Here is a 22628-nt window from a genome sequence, read left to right as displayed (position 1 = left end):
AGGGGCTTGGGTCAGGGGTCGTTATGACCTCTGGGGTAGGATAAACCTTCCCGCCTGCAATGTCATTGCCCATTATGAAGTCTACACCATCAATCGGGAAACAAGGACACACAGCTACAGGAAAAACACCGCTTATCAGGTCACTCTGCACCCAAATTCAATGGAGGGGGGCTGGCACATAAGTCATTCCAACGCCTCTAACAATAACATCAGTGCCGCTGGCGGTCTTTTCATCAAAGGCAAGGGCGCTAGCCAGTATGAGGGACTGTGAACCACCTGTGTCACGTAGAATGGTCACATTACGCCCATCTCCAGGCTTACCAGAGAGTGACACCGCTCCTTTGAAAATGAAGGGTTTAAAACATTCGTCAGGCGTTTCAGTGCTAAGTGGTCTACTACCAGAAGAAGCGTTTTTAATCAGCCCTATCCCTTTTGGTTTACGTGGTGTTGAAACTGGCTGTCTTTGCCTGTAGGCCTCGCAATCCGCTATTAAATGGCCGGATTTAAAACAATAGAAACATTTCCGGTCTGACCTGGGACGAGGCACAGGCACCTCTCTCCTTGTGTCTTGCTCACCACTAGCCTTTGCTAGTATGTCGCGTCGCTCATGCTTAACAACACTGGTTTTATGGACGAGTGCGAACTCGTCAGCCAGGGTCGCGGTCTGCTGCAACGTAGAGACCTTCTGCTCATTCAGATATACCGCCATCCGCTCGGTGACGCAATTTTTGAACTCCTCAATGAGAATCAATTCCCGTACCGAAGCTAGGTCTGCAGCTTTACAGGCCATACACCACCGATCAAAGAGGATACTCTTTTCTCTTGCGAAATCCAGGAAGGATTGACCCTGCACCTTTTTCAGCCCCCGAAATCGCTGCCTGTAAGCCTCAGGAACTAGTTCATAGGCTAACAGGATTGCACTTTTCAGTTTGTCGTAGTCCAAGCTGCATTCAGCGGACAACGAGGAACAAACTTCCTGTGCCTTGCCCACCAGCTTGCACTGTAGCAGGATGGCCCACACATCCCGCGGCCAACGCAAGGCACTCCCCTGTGCTAGCCGGGGAGAGCAGCAGTTGCCAAATGACCTTCACACAACACACAAACACCTGTACGCACTTGTAATCAACCCAATTCCTTTCATTCCGATCCCGGACGAGCCCCCACTTTGTTACGTCCCCTCTTAAATGCTAGGCGATGAGGGTGGGGGACAGTAACAGTTAGATCCAGGTGGAATGAAAAGAACGCCAGGCAGAGGTATTTAATATAAAAGAGAGCTTTATTGTAGGCAAACACCTCAATAATTACAAATGGCAACAACAAAAGGAGACAGCACCGCTGCTTTTTAATAAGAAATCAGGGAGGTCAACCCAAAGTGGTAATGACCACTCAACAAAGAAAGCAACAATAAGGCTTCAACAGAAAGAGACAGCAACGCTGCTAACAAACAATATCCAGGCAGGCCACACAAACTAATGAAGGCCGCCATCACTCATGGGCAATCACTGCTCAGTTAAGCACTACTCACACACCAGAGCCACACACCAGAAGGCTGGTCACACGCAGCAGGCTGTTCCACACCTAAGTCAGTAGCCCACTCTGACCAGCACAGAGGGAAAACCACCAGAAACCTCTCCTTCCTCTTCCACACTGCTCTTCTCCAGCTTATATCACCCCTGAGGGTAATTGGTTGGAGCCAGAGATCGACAGTTGAAGAGGGAGCTGAGTGTAAAAGCGAAGCTCTCAATTTACCGGTCGAGCTACGTCCCTACCCTCAACAATGGCCACGAGCTGTGGGTAGTGACCGAAAGAACGAGATTGCGGATACAAGCGGCGGAAATGAGCTTCCTTCGAAGGGTGGCTGGCCTCTCCCTTAGAGATAGGGTGAGAAGCTCAGCCATCCGGGAGGGGCTCAGAGTAGAGCCGCTGCTCCTCCACATCGAAAGGAGCCAGCTGAGGTGGTTTGGGCATCTGACAAGGATGCCTCCTGGGCCACACCCTTGCCACATTGTGGTTACAGTGATTGCCATAATCAAGCAGCTCATGCATCTGCTACAAATCTGCAGATTGTAGTCACTGTGACTGGACACAAAGTGAAATAATGCTTACATGAAGACATGAGGGCAACGAGGACAGATTTAAACCTGGATAAATACCCACTGTTACCTAAGTGACTAAAATATTTCCAGCTCTCACCACATACTTGGCTCTGTGTCTTTTTTGCTGTGAACAGCCCAACCACCCACTCAAACTACCCACCATGTGGTTTGCTTCATTTCTGTTAGTGAATATCAGTGCAGCCTATGGATGTTAGTGTGCTATTCACTTAACAGCCATTAATAATCAAGAGCATTTCTTGCTATCAATAAACAGTAATGACCTTCCTCTGCCATATTTAATAGATTATATTGAAGAGCTGTTCACAGCCTTTTTGATACTTTTCCTCTTTCCATCATTCTGGCACAAGGAAATCTTTCTTATGTCCAAATATTGTTTTCTTTTTCACAATTGAGAAGGCTCTTTTCAATGCTTTTCTGGAACAGTCTACTCTGCTCTACCTGTTCTTGAGTCCTTGTTTGGACCTTTTATATTTACGTTCATGAACGAGGCTCTTGATTGCAGACTCTGACAATGATATGCTTACCTCCTTGAGTGTGTTCTCGGCAGAGCCAGATGGTATGAAAGTATAACCTCTCTTTTGGTGTTCTTCTACATGTTTGTTGAAGAAGAACAGGCCTTTTGGTGTTGCTGAGCTAGCCAGTGCATTACTTCTCTTTAAGAATATGCTGCTTTGTTGATTTTTGTCTCATTTTCACTTTGTTTCTCTTCTTTTCTCTCTCTCTGGTTTTCTTGTCATCTTTGTCTTATCTTTAAGGTTCTACACCCCAGTGTTGCTTTGTTTTGCTGTTTTGTTTTGTTTTATTGTTCATCTGACTCAGAGGAAACTCTGCTCACTACAACAGACTCTTCAAATCGCTTAGAAATAACTTCAAATGTTATTAATGTAGACATAGATACACTGGTGCTGCACTGAGTAGGTTGGTGATATGTCAGCACATTAACCACTTTAAACTAATATTAATAAACTGGCTGAAATTCATAGTGCTTTTCTTGCTAATTTAATGCATCTCAATTACACATTCACTGATATGTATAGGAAAACTGATAAGCACCAAAATGAACTTTCTCTGATAATTATAAAAATATTTTAGTGATTTATATGAATTTATGAATTATATGAATTTAAGTTCTAACAGCAACATTTGAGCAAAAAAAGAAAGTTGTAGATTCTTGTTTTATTGCATATTATAAAATTTGATGGTTAAAAAGGTAAAACAAAAAAAGCCTGTGATCCTTAACCTGCTGGGATAATAAGCTGGCCAAAGGAAGTGATAGAAGCCACTGACATCAAGACAAGGAAGCTCCTGACCATGCATGGAGGGTTTCACTCCAAGTCCAGCACCCTGAGGCTGGATGCTAAGTGGAAGTGTGAGCATCAGCACCATAATCCAGGATGAGACAACGAACATCCACGAATACATCAGGAAGATGGCCCCAATCAACCGGGTCCTCAGTGAATACCTCATGCAGCAGAAACCCAAGAAAGAGGAGAAAGAGGAAGAACCATCATGGAAGGACAGGCCCCAGCACTTTATGTACCACTGGCAGATAGCAGAGGTGGCTGACATCCAGAAAACCTACCAGTGGCTGGAGAAAGCTGAACTGAAAGACAGCACAGAGGCACTAATCATGGCCGCACAGGAACAAACTCTGAACACAAGATCCATAGAGGCTGGGGTCTATAACACCAGGCTGTGTAAAGATGCCCCTGAGACAATCCAGCAAATAACACCAGGGTGCAAGATGCTAGCAGGCAGGGCATACATTGAACGCCATAACCAAGTGGCTGGTATACAGTGGCATAGTATACAGAAACATCTGTGCCGAGTATGGCCTGGAAGTCCCGAGGTCAAAATGGGAGACGCCCTCAAGGGTGGTGGAGAATGACCGAGCTAAGATCCTGTGGGACTTCCAGATACAGACGGACAAAATGGTGATGGCTATTAGCTAAGCTAACATGTAAAAACTGGACTGGAACTAGTAACTTCATCACATCCAAGTCAACTTTGTTGTCATTATGATACTCAAGCATACAGTATTTGTGCCCTTCTCTCAGCTGTTATAAAAGATATGTGACATATGTATAACTAGGGGTGGATTATTTAGCCCATAGCCTCAAAATTATATCCAGATCGTTCTATTAAAATATGATGCATGCAGCTTGCAGGCATCTGTCATTATGAGCTATTGTCATAATGACAGACTTTGTAGTGTGAAGTATGTACAACATATAACAGTATAACAATAGTGCAGGACAGTCTGATGTTGTGTCATCACTGCTTTGGCTGATGCTCAGCTGCCACACAGTACAAGCATAAGATATGTGCATACAAGAGCAATACAATCCTGACTACTGTTTACCTGAATGTCTCAATAAATACCACTTCCAGACAAATAAATGATAGTCATAAGTTACTGTATATTTAAAGTTTCAGCCCAAAATACCACACAGATCATTTTTTTTACTATTAATGTTAACCCCTAGTTTGGTCCTCTTTTTCTAAATCAAATTAGAATGTCTGCATCTCTGTCTTTCAGGAAGAGCCCTGTGATTGACGGAGAGGTATTTCTCTTAAACCCACCAGATTCAACTTACAGGAACAAAAATGAAACCAAACTCTAACTTTATCTTGGAGGACACAAGGTTACTGTGTGACTGTTTAACACAGTCGATTTTAGAATTACTGTCTTAAAACATCAGTCACCCAAAAAATGATCGAGGCAACAACAGGTTATTTGCATCGCAGGTAAAATTGTCATTTTTTCCAGTGGAGTCTGGTGGCTTTGACTAAAAGTGTCTTCAGTTTCTTAACACAAGCAACGATCCAACAGCAGCTTAAGCCTATCTATAGCAGGATGAATGGGATGTGCAGGAGGCTATGACACTCTGCAAAGCACACAGGCAGAAGTGAGCAGCAATGTGGTGTGAAATCTTTTATTGAACCAGAACCAGAATCCATAAAACAATGCTGGGAAAATACTGGGAGCTAGGAAACTAAGGTGAACACAGGAAACAATAAACAGGATGATAAATATATAATAAACTATAGAAGACGAGGGCTATAAACACACACAAGGTAATTAGGGAGATGGGAACACCAGGGAACTGCAACTAATTAGGAAAACTAGATAACAAACCCAAATGCAACATACATTAGATTAGATAGGATATTAAAAAATGAAACAGGAAGAACTTGTTAAGGGAACATCAGGAGCATAGAAGTAAGTGGAATAAATGCACAAAGCTGCAAAACACAAGGGCAAACTAAGGTGTACATTATTACAATGCAATATTAAATATCAAGTAAAACTTCACCTTTTATAAGTGTGTATGCAGCGCTATGAGATTCAATAATATAAGCTGAAACATGTAATTGAAAAATACTTCATCAATGTCACTTTTATTTCATGGGTCCAAACATTATATAAAAATCCCAAGTCTCGGGTAAGGGTTAATGGCCACTGACTTCTTCTCTCTAGGCCACTGCACTAGACAGGGTGAAATGTTAGCGCCGTCCTTATTTGCTCTCAGTATTGAACCGTTAGCTGAACTGATCAGATCCAACCCTCTCATACAAGGAATTAGAAATGAAACTAATACACAATATAAGCTGTCACTTTTCGCAGATGATATTTTGCTATTTTTAGAGAATCTGGTCACCTCTGTCCCAGCCCTTCTGAGCAATCTTAAAGATTATGGTACAGTGTCAGGTTATAAAATAAATACAAACAAATCTGAGGCGTTAATTGTTAAGTCAAATTGTTGAATGTTGTCATTGTGGTTCTTAAATTTGTAAAGTCTTAGTTCAAGCAGTAGGATCAAAGCCATTCCTTTGATCCTGACCACCCACGCCAGCCAATTTTTCTGGGTTTTTGAATTTACCAAGGGTGTGTTATTCACCACCTTGTGTTGCTCACAGAGGATTTGGGCTAGAGAAAGGAGAGGAGCATTGCTCCACCGCCTGGTTCTGACCAAGGCTTCCCTCGTTAGCGAGTTAAAGACCGGTTGAAGATGTTCTGTTATGTCTTGTGTTCTTCATGAGGAATAAGTCTCTAAACTAGCGGGGCATGTGGAAACACAGACGCAACATTAATGATTGTTGGGAACTGGCCCACACAGCTAGATCATCTTGTATCTTTTAGACACTCTAAACAGGGTTTCAGATACTTGGGGATAATTATTACTCCTAAAACCAATCAGTTACTTGCACTCAATTATGATCGGTTATTCAAGGAGGGACTTGGACAGATGGAACCTACTCCCACTCACTCTTATGGGGAGGATTGAATGTATAAGAATGAATATTCTTCCACGCCTATTATTCCTATTTCAGAACCTACCCATTTTGATCCCACAGTCTGCATTCAAATTATTAGAAAGCATTACATCTAAATTTATCTGGCAGATTACACAACCAAGGGTCAGACTCAACCATGTCTCAAGCTGTTCCCGTAAATGGAAATGTTGAGTTCCTTCCATCATTGTCAGATCTGAGTTTTGAGAGGTGGGCGGAGAAAGGTTAAATTAAGATTTTAGAACTCCACTGAAAACCTTTCTTTCCAAAAGTAGTGTCAGTGATAAGCAGTGTTGGTCAAGTTACTTGAAAAAAGTAATCAGTAACTAATTACTGATTACTTTACCCCAAAAGTAATCCCTTTACTGATTACTTTTTCCAAAAGTAATTAGTTACTTAGTAACTTTTTAAAAACATGATTTACAACCTGAATAGGTGATAAAGCGATAGATCTTTCAGCCCAATTCTACTTTTTCTGCATAATCCATCATACAAAATGTAATCAAATGGAAAAGTCTCTTTTTAAAACTTGTTTTATTAGTTTTAATCTTTTAACTTTATGCATCAAGCAAAAATGTAATTATATGCAACATTCTCTGACTGGAAGAAATTTGTTTAACATTTAAACCTATTTTCTGCACATTCCAGCACATAAAATAAAATATTTTTTTTGTGTTTACACTCAGTCTTTCAAATAGATGCAAGTGAAATACAGTAGAAAATAAATAAAATCAAAGACTCAGCGGTCCTGTTGCTCTATTTTCACCTGTTTAGCAGGAGTGCGGCAGGCGGAGGTTTGCCCTGGTGCAGGTGTGCCGCAGCGGTCAGTGGAAGAATCTGTGAGTTTCTCTGTGAATTTCACATTCCCGTGGCAGCATACTCGGTGCTTGCTCTGAAGTTTAGGGGTTTTTTTCGCTGTAAAAATAAGTTTTCTTCCCATGCAGTGAACAGTGGACGCTAATGTTTTTTTTAACTTTTTACGGAATCAAACTCAAAGTAAGGTCAGTACTTCCACGCGTTAAACGCTGCACGGTCATAAGCTCTCCCGCACTCTACACATTATCCATTGTTGATCTGCACACAGCTGTTGCAACGAACGTTGCACTCGCTTACGTCATTGTCATGAGACACTCGCTAAAAAATCACGGCTTTAGTAATGCAGTAACGCAGCGTGCTTACAGGAAAGTAACAGTAATCTAATTACTTTTTTGGCAATAGTAATCCCTTACCTTACTTGCTACTTGAAAAAGTAATCAGATTACAGTAACGCGTTACTTTTTCCAACTTTTTTCAATTTTTTTACTGCCCATCTCTGGTGATAAGTGTTGGAGAAATTGTGGGGTTTGGGGGGACCAGACGCATCTCTTTTGGGACTGTGTTTGCATACAACAGAGCTGGATGGATATTAAGAACATTATGCAAAACATATTGTCAGTCAACCTCCCAATGGATACTCTTATCTTTTTTTGGGATATCTTTCCTGATGGTTTCTCCTATGAGCAGCGCTTTCTCCTAAATTTTCTCCTCATGACTGCAAGAAAAATGATAAAAATTTACTGGTTCAAGTCAGAAGCACCCACAGTTGCCCAGTGGCTTCTGAAAACGGTTTTGTTCATCTACGTTCTTTGATTTAGTGTTTCTATTATTTAGTTTTGTATTTCTAGCTCCCCTAGTTATATTTAGTATTCCTGATGTGTAGTTCTCAGTTTTTTTATGGTGCCTTCCCTGTGTTCTTGTGTCTCGTTGTCTCACTTGTGTTTTCACGTCTGTTATTTTCTGGTCTCGTCTGTGTGTGTATGTCAGTTTGTGTTCCCATTACTTCCATGTGGGCCATGTTCTGTTTTGCTTCACTTACTTTGAAGGTTCCTCGTCTCACGTGTTATGTTCAGCTTTGTGTCCTGTCTCGTTGTGTGATGTTAGCCCCAGCTGTGTTCCCCGTGTATTTAAACCCTTTGTTTCTTCTGTCCTCCGTTGCGTTCTCCCTCATTCACGTTGCGTTCTGTCTGTCTAGGTTATTTTGTACTCCTCAGTTTAGTTAGTTTTCCTTGTGTCCAGCAATAAAGCTGTTTTGGAGTTCACTTTTCGCCTCAGAGAGACTGTATTTGGGTCCTCCATTCCTGCCTGCCACACACAGCCAATGACAAAAGTGACCAATCTTGGTGTTCATATGGAACTTTTGAACTTCTAATGGATCATCTAGTGGTTTTTTCTCAATGTTTATTAATGTTTTTCTTCCTTCTTACCTGTTGGCATCTTTGTTTTAGTTTTGTGTGAACAACCACATGGAAGCATCTACTCAGAATGCACATACAAAGACGGGGAAGTAATTGCTGTAAAGCTGGAAGGTAATCTTGTTGCTGAAGAGGCTATAAGAAGGCTTCAAATGTTCAAAACTCATACTTTGGAAAAAAACCTCTTCACAGAGGTGGAGTTTCACAATATGTGTCCGTTAAGGACTGGGTGTAGCAATAACAACAATCACTGGAAATTACACAGAGCATTAAGTCGACTAATGTCTCTGGCTCTTTTCAGGTCATTATATAGTAAACTAAATGTGTGTATCAGTGGCAGGACAGTGTGAATACCCACTTGCAGGAAGACCTTGAGACGGTCCAGTGGAGCAGTTCCTGTCCGGGACACTGCCCCTGCCATGGCTCCAGCAACCAGCTGCCTCCATACCAAACCTGATTGCCGCTCCCGCTCTGAAAACTCATCAGGCACTGTCAGGTGTTCCCCGATGTCAAACATCTAAAACAACATTAGAAAGATAGAAACTGTGTTTGTGTTTGCTCGTTCTTCGCCACTGCATCTTGCCAACACATGCTAACTGTTACATAATCTACATCTATATGAGGTATGAATGAAAACAGTGTAGTTCACAGTTCAACTTGATTATGTTTTGGCCAAATACGACCAAATATTTTCATCCTAATAACCCATTAGCATGAAAATATAAATACTGTCAGGATGTTAACATTTATTAATCATTTATAATCATTTATAACATTTAAAAGTGAAAAACAAAAACAAAAAAAAAACTCTCCTACATGGGAGTGCTTCCAGTGGTGGACAATTTCCTCCATGTTGTGCAAAGGGTTGAACAGGAAGTGATCACGCCATTCATTCCAGTCAATAGTCATAGTCCCATCTCTGTCCATACTGGGAGAAAGAGAGAAGGTTAGGGCCGGTTAATGCTCACTGTTTCTCGCCCTCATTAACTGGATGACAAAGTGACATCACATCTTCTGACATTTGTATAACAGATGTATTCAGGAGCTCAAGGGTCCCAAATGGCCATGGGCAAAAGCACCATACGGGCAAGCATGCAGTGCTGTGAAAGAGTATTTGCCCCCTTTATGCCATCTCCCTTGATGCCGGGTTTAAAAAATAGCAGTTTTGATTTTGGCGAATAAGACGCTCTCATAACTCATTGAGTCATGCCACTGACCGGCCAATTGGTGCCATGCATTTTAGTACCTCTTCAGATTGCTTTAGAACCCCTTCAGAGCACATACTATTTTAGTATCTGGTACCAGGTATTATTACAGTATCACCTAATGGAAAACCCTGAAAACTGTGGCGAACGGTGGCAAGTCGATCCGAGTAGGTACTAATGGAAAAGGGGTTTAAATTAAAGCTCCAGGCCCTTGGCTGCATCAATTCCAGGGTCCTGAAGTCCTGTGATGCCCAACCATCTGCCCCCTGCAGTATCTCTTCAACCTAAGTGGAAGATTTCTTCACTAATAAAAAGCATTCCCAGTTAATTACACCAACATGGCTGTAGGATCCCATGCAGACCCCTTTGCATCCTCTTGTCTCCTGTCTGATCACTGTTATAGCAATTGGTGAAGGTGAAGACATTATACACTCAACAAAAATATAAACGCAACACCTTTGTTACTGCTCCCATTCCCCATGGGATGGACGTAGAGACCTAAAATTCATTCCAGATACACAATATAACCATCCCTCCCAAACAGTGGTCACAAATCAGTCCAAATGTGTGGTAGTGGGCACATCTGCTATATTGAGATAATCCATCCCACCTCACAGGTGTGCCACATCAGGATGCTGATCTGACATCATGAGTAGTGCACAGGTGTACCTCAGACTGCCCACAACAAAAGGCCACCCTGGAATGTGCAGTTTTTTGCGCTATTGGGGGTCTGGGGACCCAGAACCGGTCAGTATCTGGTGTGACCACCATTTGCCTCATGCAGTGCAACACATCGTTGCATGGAGTCTATCAGATTGTCAATTGTGGCCTGTGGAATGTTGGTCCACTCCACTTCAATGGCTGTGCGAGGTTGTTGGATATTCGTGGGAACTGGTACACGCTGTCGTATACGCCGGTCAAGCACATCCCGAACATGCTCAATGGGTGACATGTCCGGTGAGTATGCTGGCCATGCAAGAACTGGGACATTCTCAGCTGCCATCTGCCCTGAACAATGTGAACCATGATTCATCCGTGAAGCGCACACCTCTCCAACGTGCCAGACGCCATCGAATGTGAGCATTTGCCCACACAAGTCTGTTACGGCGACGAGCTGGAGTCAGGTCAAGACCCCGATGAGGACGACGGGCATGCAGTTGAGCGTCCCTGAGACGGTTTCTGACAGTTTGTGCAGAAATTGTTTGGTTGTGCAAACCAATTGTTCCAGCAGCTGTCTGGGTGGCTGGTCTCAGACGATCTTGGAGGTGAACCTGCTGGATGTGGAGGTCCTGGGCTGGTGTGGTTACACGAGGTCTGCGGTTGTGAGGCCGGTTGGATGTGCTGCCATATTCTCTGAAACGCCTGTGGAGACGGCTTATGGTTGAGAAATGAACATTCAATGCACGGGCGACAGATCTGGTTGACATTCCTGCTGTCAGCATGCCAATTGCACGCTCCCTCATTGCTTGTGGCATCTGTGGCATTTTGCTGTGAGACAAAACTGCACATTCCAGGGTGGCCTTTTGTTGTGGGCAGTCTGAGGTACACCTGTGCACTACTCATGATGTCAGATCAGCATCCTGATGTGGCACACCTGTGAGGTGGGATGGATTATCTCAATATAGCAGATGTGCCCACTACCACACATTTGGACTGATTTGTGACCACTGTTTGGGAGGGATGGTTATATTGTGTATCTGGAATGAATTTTAGGTCTCTACGTCCATCCCATGGGGAATGGGAGCAGTAACAAAGGTGTTGCGTTTATATTTTTGTTGAGTGTACTATGGAAGACGTTATGTTTAGTACTGGTACCGAAGAAAGCCATTCCTTCTGGCCTTAATGACTTCAGACCAAATGCCTTGATGTCACATGTCATGAAGGTGCTAGAGAGTGGTTCCTGCCCATCATATCTTGCAGGTGAAACATCCCCTGACCCCTTTCAGTTTGCGTACCACCCTCTTGTGGAGGTGATTATCTACCTCTTTCAGCATGCTCACTCTTAACAGGATGGTACTGGTGGCATTTTTAGAATCATGTTTTTTTTCCCAGTGTCTTTAATACCATCCACCCACTTCTGCTAAATAATAAGCTGCTCAGGATGGGCCTCACCACTTCTATTGTCTCCTGGATTGCTGACTATCTGTCAGAGAGCCCTTAATTTGTACCACTGTTTGATGTGGTGGTTAGTAATACTAGGGCACCACAGGGGACAGTCCTGTCTCCATTCCTGTCCACCTCAAATTTCCATTACAAGACTAAAACATGCCACCTGCAGAAGTTCTCTTATGACACTGCAGTGGTTGGATGTATTAAGAAGAAAGAAGAAATCACCTCCTTCTGAATTTCAGCAACACAAATGACATGTTGGCTGACTTTCGGAGGAAAAAAACACTGCAACTAGGCCCATCAACATGGCGGGTGAAGAGTTAGAAAACGGGGACGGCTACAGGTACTTCACCTGACTGGAGGAACCAACAGTGTACAAGACGCTGTACAAGATGAGGATGAGCAGACTTTACTTTCTAAGGATGCTCAGATCCAATAATGTGTGAGGCAAGTTGTTGGAGGTGCCATCTGTTTGACATCATTCCCTCTCACCTGTTTAAAACAAGTTTTCATGTAATTCGGCCATCAAGATTATAAATACTTGTTTCAAGACGGCCACATCTCCTAGCCAGAGGCAGCTTCTCTGCCCATATCTGCGAATGGCAGATGGATTGGTTCCTATATGGTGGTTTTCTACTCTGAGCACTCAAAGCACTCCAAAGCAATCCAAGGCTTGCCAAATTACACCTTCACTCCGGTGGTATAGGAGGCCAGTTGACCCTGATCAACCTGAGCCTTCCAGCTCAACACAGGCCTCTTTTTAATAGATTTTTCCCATGGCTTTCCACACTTTCAGATGACAATGTGAAAAACAGGCCAGCCTCAACAAGCCTCAGGTGAATCTGACTGGCAGCAGCCCAGGAGTAAAGCTCCCAAAGACCTGCTTCTCTCCAAAGCCGACAAAGTAGTACAAAGAAACCAGCTCTTTTCCCCCGCTTCCTCTGACGAAGCCTCCTAAGCAAAGGCGAAGTGCTCAAGCAGCACTGGAAAAACAACCTCATTTTGTTGACTCTGAAAATTATCCATAGCAGATTTTATCAGATGCATCATATATTAAAAGGAAGATGACACCGGGCAAAACTGTACCAAAAATACTTGCACAATATGTAAAATAAACAAACACATAGACAGAGGCACAGCCAAACACAGGTGCCATCTTGCAACCCAAGTCCATTAATATTATTTTCTTTTATTGTGCACTTCTTTTTCACTGTTAGTAATATTTTGATATTAACACTTCATCATCCTCTGATTACAGCAGTCAAGTAGCTGCTTTTCTAAATCCTTACTATTACGTGCACTTCTTGTGTCCTAAATCCCCTCACGTGCTAACCATCTATATGCCAGCCTTGTCCCTGGGCCCTTCTCCAGTTGGAAACTCACCTGAAAGTTCAGTTCTATCACTAACTGCTACTGATTGTTTAAGATGCGGCCTTCACAAATGCCACTGCCACAAAATCTTTGGCTTTGTAAACTCCCTTAATCCTCAAAGCTAATCCTCCGACTTAGCCAGTTGAGTTTAAATCATTTATGTAGTTTTAACCTTTTTTATACTGGAAAGTAGGGCGAGCACAAGGGAGATAGAATCAAACCCAGGCACCTGTAGACTTTTGGCATATGGATCACCTGCTCAACCAAGTCAGCTACAATGGCACATGGTGTAAAATCTGAGCAGGTGGAACTGACAGAAGGGAAGCTGAAGAAGAGCGGAGTGTACGAAGGGGTGAGTATGTATGGAGAAGCTCGGATAGATATGGAGGAGCAAAGTTATGAAGCGCTTTGAAAGTGAGAAGCAGGATCTTGAAATTGACACGGAGGTGAACTGGGAGCCAATGGAGCTGTTTAACAGGTGTTATATGTTCAGTGGATCTAGTTCTGGAAATAATACGAGCAGCTGTATTTTGAACCAACTGCAGTTTATGGAGGGATTTATGAGGTAAACTATAGAGAAGACTTGACTGTAATAGATCACTGTGTAAAGAAATACAAACAAAATCAAATTTCCATTTCAGACATGGTACCTCTGCAGTATTTTGGAGGCCTGTTCCATGGTAACCTCCACTCCAAGCTTTTGTAGTGAGTGCTGGATCTCCCCCACATCAATTTGCCCTACCAAACACATCAGAAAGTACAAACAGCATTGGAAATTGGGGCCTGTAAAGAGATTATTTATGGGTGGTGTATTTACTGTGTGTTAAGCATGCACACACCGTCATTGTTACGGTCCAGTCTGTGGAACATGAGCCAGAGTCTTTTCTCGTGAGTCTGGAGGTACTGAGAGAACTCCTGGAAATCCAGCAGACCATCATGGTTGGTGTCGCTCTCAAGGACTATCTGTAAGTCCAGAGAAAGAGAGAAAGCACAGAGTAAACAGGGAATTAAAGCCAAAAAAAGGCTTAAATTAGGATGTGTTCACAATGTAAATGACATGGGGCAAACGGTGGGATCAGGGAGTGTAAATAGTGAGGAGAAGAGAGTTGAAGTCAGCCAGTCCATTTCCATTGTCCTGTCTACCATGCTGGATTCACAACCACAGAGCACAGGGAGCCACGGTGAGTTTATTTCAAAACTTTGTTCAGTACATTAACAAAATCAATACACACACAGAAATTCCTCATTAGGAGCAGCAGCAAGAATCAGAGCGAATGACCATTTTAGCTAACGTAGCTAACCGTAAAAGTTTCAGTTTCAGTTTTCAGTTTTATTTGTCATATGCAAGTTAGCACAGGGTCAATATTGCAATGAAATGTGTTTGACGAGTAGCAGTCACTCAGCAGCATGATACAGTAAAAGTGCTAGCTAACTAGCTATCCAGGAAATACACACTAATCAGTGTACTGCCCTGACATTAGTGCTGGTAACTAGCAAATTTCACTACTGGACTGAATCAGCAAAAATGATTTAAACACAAAAAAAGACAAAGAAAGAACAACATATTATTCTCAACTGCAACAAGTAAAACAGTAAAATCTAGATTATTAAACCTTAAATCTCTCTTTTCTAAGTGCCTGTTAGCACATCAATTAATAATTGATTAACAAATCTTACAGAAACCTGGTTACAGCATGATGATTATGTTAGTTTAAATGAATCAGCACCCCAGAGTTATACTAAATGTCAGAATCTATAAACCACAGGCAAAGGGAGGATATGGTAGCAAGCTTTGCACCTCAGCTTTTTAATCAACCACAGACCCAGGGAGTTTCAATTCATTTGAAAGCCTGATGCTTAGCCTTGTCCACCCAAGAAAACTCAAAAATAGTTTTATTTGTTGATATCTATTGCCCACCATGCCTTACTCAAGGTTTCTGTATGATTTCTCACTCTTATCAAATTTAGTGCTCAACACAAATAAAATAAGTATTGTGGGTGATTTTAACGTCAATGTAGATGCTAAAAATGGTGGCTGCGGCTCAGGTGGTACAGCAGATCAGCTACTGATGGGAAGGTTGGTGGTTTGATTCCTGGCTCCCCAAGTCTGCATGTCAAATATCCTTGGGCAAGATATTAACCCGAAATTGCCCTCCGATGCGTTCATCGGAGTGTGAATGTGCATGAATGTTTATTAGTTGCACTTGAGTTTAGAAGTGCTTGTATAAGTGGGTGTGAATGGGTGAGTGAGGCTTGTTGTATACAGCGCTTTGAGTACTCCGGGAGAGTAGAAAAGCGCTGTATAAGAATCAGTCCATTTACCATTTAAAAATACTTAACAGGGCAGTGTTATTATTTATTATTAGACTCAGTTAACTTCTTTCAAAATGTAGAAGAACCCACCCACTACTTTTCTCACACTCTAGATCTTGCTCTGACATATGGCCTAGAAACTGAACATTTCACAGTGTTTCCTGAAAACTTTCCTGAAAGCAAATTTAAAATGCTGCTCCTCACATACAAGGTCCCATCTTATCTTAATGACCTTATAGTACCATATCACCTATTAGAGCACTTCGCTCTCACACTGCAGGCTTACTTGTTGTTCCTAGAGTATTTAAAAGTAGAATGGGAGGCAGAGCCTTCAGTTTTCAGGCCCCTCTTCTGTGGAACCAGCTTCCAGTTTGGATTCAGGAGACGGACACTATCTTTACTTTTAAGATTAGGCTTCAAACTTTCATTTTTGCTGAGTTACGGCTGGATCAGGTGACCCTGAATCCTCCCTTAGTTATGCTGCAACAGGTAAAGGCTGCTGCGCAATTTCCATGATGCACTGAGTATTTCTTCTTCAGTCACTTCTCTCGCTAGTCTTTGACTTTATTTATTTGCTGCTGTGTTTTACTTGCATCTATTTGAAAGAGTGAGTGTAAAAACACACAAAAAAATTATTTTATGTGCTGGAATGTGTAGAAAATAGGTTTAAATATTAAACAAATTTCTTCCAGTCAGAGAATGTTGCATATAATTAAATTTTTGCTTGATGCATAAAGTTAAAAGATTAAAACTAATAAAACAAGTTTTAAAAGGAGACTTTTCCATTTGATTACATTTTGTATGATGGATTATGCAGAAAAAGTAGAATTGGGCTGAAAGATCTATCGCTTTATCACCTATTCAGGTTGTAAATCGTGATTTTAAAAAGTTACTAAGTAACTAAGTAATTAATTACTTTTGAAAATAAGTAATCAGTAAAGTAACGGGATTACTTTTTTGGTCAAGTAATAAGTAATTAGTTACTGATTACTTTTTTCAAGTAACTTGACCAACACTGACAGTAAGTAAGGTAAATAAAGCCCAGCTTCAGTACCTGAGCTATGTCTTGAGGCAAACAAAACTAAACTTTCTTAAAGAGTAAGAAAATGTGTGCATGCTCAATTGTTTCTTGCTGTATTAATTGGCAATAAATCTTATACTGGAAAGCCTGTTATTTCCCTTTAAATGGTGCCACATCCATCCATCCATCTTCATCCGCTTATCCGAGGTCGGGTCGCGGGGGTAGCAGCCTAAGCAAAGAGGTCCAAACCTCCCTCTCCCCAGCCACCTCCTCCAGCTTGTCCGGGGGAATACCAAGGCGTTCCCAGGCCAGCCGAGAGATATAATCTCTCCAGCGTGTCCTGGGTCTGCCCCGGGGCCTCCTCCCGGTGGGACATGCCTGGAACACCTCGCCCAGGAGGCGCCCAGGGGGCATCCTTGCCAGATGCCCGAACCACCTCAGCTGGCTCCTTTCGATGTGGAGCAGCAGCTGCTCTACTCTAAGCCCCTCCCGGATGGCCGAACTTCTCACCCTATCTCTAAGGGAGAGGCCAGCCACCCTTCGGAGGAAGCTCATTTCCGCCGCTTGTATCCGCGATCTCGTTCTTTCGGTCACTACCCACAGCTCGTGGCCATAGGTGAGGGTAGGGACGTAGATCGACCGGTAAATTGAGAGCTTCGCTTTTACACTCAGCTCCCTCTTCACCACGACTGACCGGTGCAGCGTCCGCATTACTGCAGCCGCAGCCCCAATCCGTCTGTCGATCTCCAGCTCCCTTCTCCCATCACTCGCGAACAAGACCCCGAGATACTTGAACTCCTCCACTTGGGGCAGGAACTCATCCCCGACCCGGAGTGGGCACTCCACCCTTTTCCGGCTGAGAACCATGGCCTCAGATTTGGAGGTGCTGATCCTCATTCCCGCTGCGTTACACTCGGCTGCGAACCGCTCCAGTGCGAGCTGGAGGCCCTCACCCGATGAAGCCAACAGAACCACATCATCCGCAAAAATCAGAGATGAGATTCTGAGGCCACCAAAGCGAAAGCCCTCCGCCACTTGGCTGCGCCTAGAAATCCTGTCCATAAAAATTATGAACAGAACCGGAGACAAAGGGCAGCCCTGGCGGAGCCCATCACCCACCGGGAACGAGTCCGACTTATTGCCGGCAATGCGAACCAAGCTCTTGCAACGGTTGTATAGGGATTGAATGGCCCGTAGCAATGGGCCAGACACCCCATACTCGCGCAACACCTCCCACAGGACGCCCCGAGGGACACGGTCGAATGCCTTCTCCAGGTCCACAAAACACATGTAGACTGGTTGGGCAAACTCCCATGCACCCTCAAGTATCCTCGAGAGGACAAAGAGCTGGTCCAGTGTTCCGCGACCAGGACGAAAACCGCATTGTTCCTCCTGTATCCGAGGTTCGACTAGCGGACGAACCCTCCTCTCCAGCACCCTGGCATAGACTTTCCCGGGGAGGCTGAGGAGTGTGATCCCCCTGTAGTTGGAACACACCCTCCGGTCCCCCTTCTTGAAGATGGGGACCACCACCCCGGTCTGCCAGTCCACAGGTACTGCCCCTGATCTCCACGCAACATTGCAGAGACGTGTCAACCAAGACAGCCCTACAACGTCCAGAGCCTTCAGGAACTCGGGGCGGACCTCATCGACACCAGGGGCTCTGCCACCAAGGAGTTGTTTAACTGCCTCAGTGACCTCGCCCCCGGAAATTGGTGGGTCACACCCCTCATCCCCAGACTCTGCTTCCTCCCCGGAAGACGTGTCAGTGGGATTAAGGAGGTCCTCGAAGTATTCCTTCCACCGCCCGACAATTTTCTCAGTCGACGTCAACAGCGCTCTGCCAGCACTATACACAGTGCAGGTAGAGCACCGCTTTCCCCTCCTGAGACGCCTGACGGTTTGCCAGAATCTCTTCGAGGCAGTCCGAAAGTCTTTTTCCATGGCCTCTCCGAACTCCTCCCACACCCGAGTTTTTGCTTCAGCCACTGCCCGAGCCGCATTCCGCTTGGCCTGTCGATACCTGTCGGCTGCCTCCGGAGTCCCACAGGCTAACCAAGCCCGATAGGCCTCCTTCTTCAGCCTGGTGGCTCCCTTCACCTCTGGTGTCCACCATTTGGTTCGGGGATTACCACCACGGCAGGCACCAACCACCTTGCGGCCGCAGCTCAATGCAGCAGCTTCGGCAATGGAGACGCTGAACATGGTCCATTCGGACTCAATGTCCCCAGTCTCCCTCGGAATGCTGTTGAAGCTCTGCCGGAGGTGTGCGTTGAAGATCTCGCGGACTGGGGCCTCTGCTAGACGTTCCCAGCACACCCTCACTACGCGTTTAGGTGCACCAGGTCTGTCCAGCGTCCTCCCCCGCCACCTGATCCAACTCACCACCAGGTGGTGATCAGTTGACAGCTCAGCCCCTCTCTTTACCCGAGTGTCCAGAACATATGGTCGCAGGTCTGGAGATACGATTACAAAATCGATCATCGACCTACGGCCTAGAGCCACATTTGTAAGGAAAATATATCTGTGGGTTGAATAGCAGAGTTGAGTATGTGGGATGAGTCCATGAAAAACTTACCAAATCTTCTCTGCCAATACTAAACACCTTAGTCTGCTATTGACTCTTGCTTTGACAACATGTTCACTGGAAGCTGAAAATGTGGAGGAACCTTATGTGAGTCCAGATTCTGCCTATAGCAGTTGGATCACAGTGTGGAGAAGATGCAGAGAATGCTATGTTCATTGGTAACAGCTTTTGCTGGAGACAGTGTGATTGTGTTCAGCGGCATCTCCCTCACTGTAAAAACAAGATTTATCATCATTGGAGGCCATCTCTATGGCAATCCCATATCTCAACAGTCTGGGACTGAACTTTGACAGTGCTCACCCCCACAGAGTGGAGTTTATTGGACACTACCACCAGAATTTGGAGAGGATGCTATCGCTTACCTGCAGTCCTGATCTCAACCACATTGAACATTTGTGGGATCAGCTTGGACATGTTGCTCAAGCCAGAATGACTAACACAATCACACAGGCTGACTTGCAAAAAAGCTGGTTGAAGAGTGGAATGCCATCCCACAGCAGTGTGTGACCAAGCTGGTGACCAGCATGAGGGGGAGGTGCCAGGCTGTTCTTCCATATGATACCGAGGCCCTTGCTTATTAAATTAACAAATTCTTTATTTGCCAATATGTCTTCAATTATCCAACTCAATAAACAGCACCCAACAAGAGTCAGTAGCAGAATACGTTTTTGTCACTGGCAGAGAAGATTGGCAAGGTTTTCATGGGTATAACCCACATGCATCTTGTGGATCTTCAGAAGTCCATATATAAAGCGTATAGCATCCCCTGTATTATTTGAATGGCTAATGAAGAAAAAGTTCATTTACTGAGTCCAAGAAAAACTGAGCAATGTCATTAAACTTGGACTTATTGCTAAATGTGTGACAAAGTTGATTTATTTCAACAGACTGTTGCCATTTCTGACATTGGTTTAAAATGGGGATGCAGCTGTTAGACTCCCCAGCATAAAGTAGCTCAATCCCTTATATTATTTTTCTTTAAGTACTCCACGATCAGGATTTCAAAAGTTAGTTCTTTTCTTCTATTCATTCTTCTGTTCAGAGACATAACTTTTACCACGTACCACGTTGACGTCGAGTGTCCTCAGTAAGACATCACAACAAGGGCGTAGATTTGGTTTTGGCATTGGTGGGGACGGATGATTCAACCACTGAACTCTGCCCTGTTTCTTTTTTTTCCTTTTGGTTTTTGCTTCTTAATAAAAAGAGGAGAAATATACTTGCCTACATGTGCTATTCTACGTGCTTTTAAACCATTTAAAATCACAATTCATAGTTTTATATGTGACTTATATAATGTTAAAGTACTATTAAACAAATGACTAAGTATTTTAGGCTTTAGTTTACTTCAGCCATAATCCATATAAATCAGGTATCATACAAAAATAAAAATAGCTTCAAATACAGTCATGACAATAAAAGAATATGACTTTAAGGACTTAACATCATTACTTCAGTTATAGTACACCAACATCTGTTATATTTTGGCCCTAAGGGAACACTGAATGACCTGGTGGTTTTTGTCCATAAAACTACTCATTTAAGATTACCACAAAGTAAAAGATCTCTCAGCAAAATTATGCAACAGTTTAGGCACACAATTGCCCCGATCAAATCAGTGAGCTGAGATTTTCTATTCTAAACATGAACTACTGTTACAGCAACAGACATGGACTACTGGTGTCCCACACAACAACTCAATGTCCACTATGTGAAGGAGCCAAACACATGCCTTCTCCTCTTGTTAACTGAGACAAACTGCTGGCATATTTGTTTTACATCTATACTGTCCAGTCTCTCCTGGTGGACATGGCATACAGCAGCATTGTTTAATCTCATTTGAGTCATTGTTAACCTTAGCCATCTTTTTAGTCTTCTGAGAGCACTGAAGCTTCTTTCAGCCTCAGTACATGCGTTTTATCCTCAGATTACAATTATTATTCTGTGCTTGATGTGCCTCACCTTTGGCCCTGGCTCTTCCCCTCTGACTGCACTACGACATATTGCCACCTGATAAAATAACACATTGATTCGTGCCATATAAAAAGTGAGACATGTCAATTCAGATTCTTTGTCAAATATACACTAATGAAACAATTTACATCAGCAGCCTAACAATTGTCATGATAATAAATACTATTTAATCTACAGCACCAAATCATCAGTCAGTCACCTGTGACCTCACCTCTTCACCTCTGTCCGAGCTACAGCATGGCAGAGCTGCCTCTGTCACCTGATAAATAACAGTGAGACATTCCAAATACATGCAGTCACACATGTGCTTCAAATACAGTAATGAACCAACAAGTCATCATCCAATTTCACCTGTGATCTTGTATCACCATTACTCTCCGAGCTTTGTGTTGGTTCTTCTGTCACCTGACAAATAGGACATACATGACAATAAGAATAAAATGAGTAGCTGCTTCGGTGTTTCTGTCAATTTGTGCAGATCTTGACTCATCAGTAATGTTTGTAGGGTGAGTGCATTTTTAAAACAATTTGTGCAAACTGCACTACAAGGTGGCACTACAAGACTACCTCATGACATTTTGTCTCAAAAATTAACCTTATGAATATGTCAGTACCATTAGGATGAAATTATTGTGTCACCAACATTTTAATGTTAGACATATAATTTTAACAGCCTCTGTAAACTAATATCCTGGCTTGCTCAAAGCTGCCGTTTTCTCTGACAGTTTCAATCAAAATTAGAAATGCTACTCTGGGAGACTGAGATAACTAATAGTGCTGCCTGTTGTGCAGTTAGTTTCCAAAACACGTTATTCGTGGTTACATACAATTTTAGACTGATGTGGGCCAAAGCCTAGCATAGCCTGTAACGTTATTATGACGGACACATATTATGAGTTAATTTGGCTTTAAGTGACTTGCAGGTTTCTTTGAAAAATACTTATATCCAGGTTCTTCCTTTTTGCTGCCATCCTCCTCTCCTCCTCGCAGCGCAAGCAGTGTTGCCAACTCCTCAGTAAGGAAAATCGCTATTGGTTGTCCTAAAAGTCGCTAGAAGTCGCTAAATGACGTCATCGCCTAATTGGTCATGCTAATCTACTTGTAACCTATGTTGTTGGAGAGAGAAATAACATCGTGGAAGAGACATAAAGTGAGTAAAAAACGTCCTAAATGCATTTAGAGTTTATTTAGAACTACAAATTACATTTCTTTTAGCAATTATTGTTTTTTTTTAATGTCACAATTCCAACCCTGCTCCTTTACCTGGGCTTGGACCGGCAAAAGTGACCCGAAATAGGCACTCTGGTGGAGTTACTTTGTGTGTGTGTGTTTATAAGTAGTTTTAAACCTTGTGATCCACAAAACAGCATAAGAGTAAAGGAGTGAAAGAAGAACTGACTGCGT

The 22628-nt window shown here is 43.2% G+C and overlaps 1 protein-coding gene across 2 annotated transcripts in view; it reads right to left on the bottom strand.

Annotated features, from left to right (window-relative positions):
- Positions 1–22628, bottom strand: part of LOC146575560 (mitochondrial adenyl nucleotide antiporter SLC25A23-like) — a 47450-nt gene that overhangs the window by 23442 nt on the left and 1380 nt on the right. For both annotated transcript variants that reach the window (XM_085270289.1, XM_085270290.1), the window contains exons 2-5: positions 14169–14292; positions 13980–14067; positions 9461–9572; positions 9003–9161 (exon numbers count right to left, since the gene is read on the bottom strand). In XM_085270289.1, coding sequence (XP_085126415.1) covers positions 9003–9161; positions 9461–9572; positions 13980–14067; positions 14169–14292 — 483 coding nt within the window. The remainder of the gene's footprint in view (positions 1–9002; positions 9162–9460; positions 9573–13979; positions 14068–14168; positions 14293–22628) is intronic.

The sequence above is a fragment of the Mchenga conophoros genome, linkage group LG4, assembly GCF_057382185.1.
Source record: "Mchenga conophoros isolate Kocher_MC1m ecotype Shallow Benthic linkage group LG4, M_conophoros_male_GT1.1, whole genome shotgun sequence".
Taxonomy (NCBI): Eukaryota; Metazoa; Chordata; class Actinopteri; order Cichliformes; family Cichlidae; genus Mchenga; species Mchenga conophoros.
Note: the sequence above shows the minus strand (reverse complement) of the source record. Positions and strands in the feature narration are given on the sequence as shown.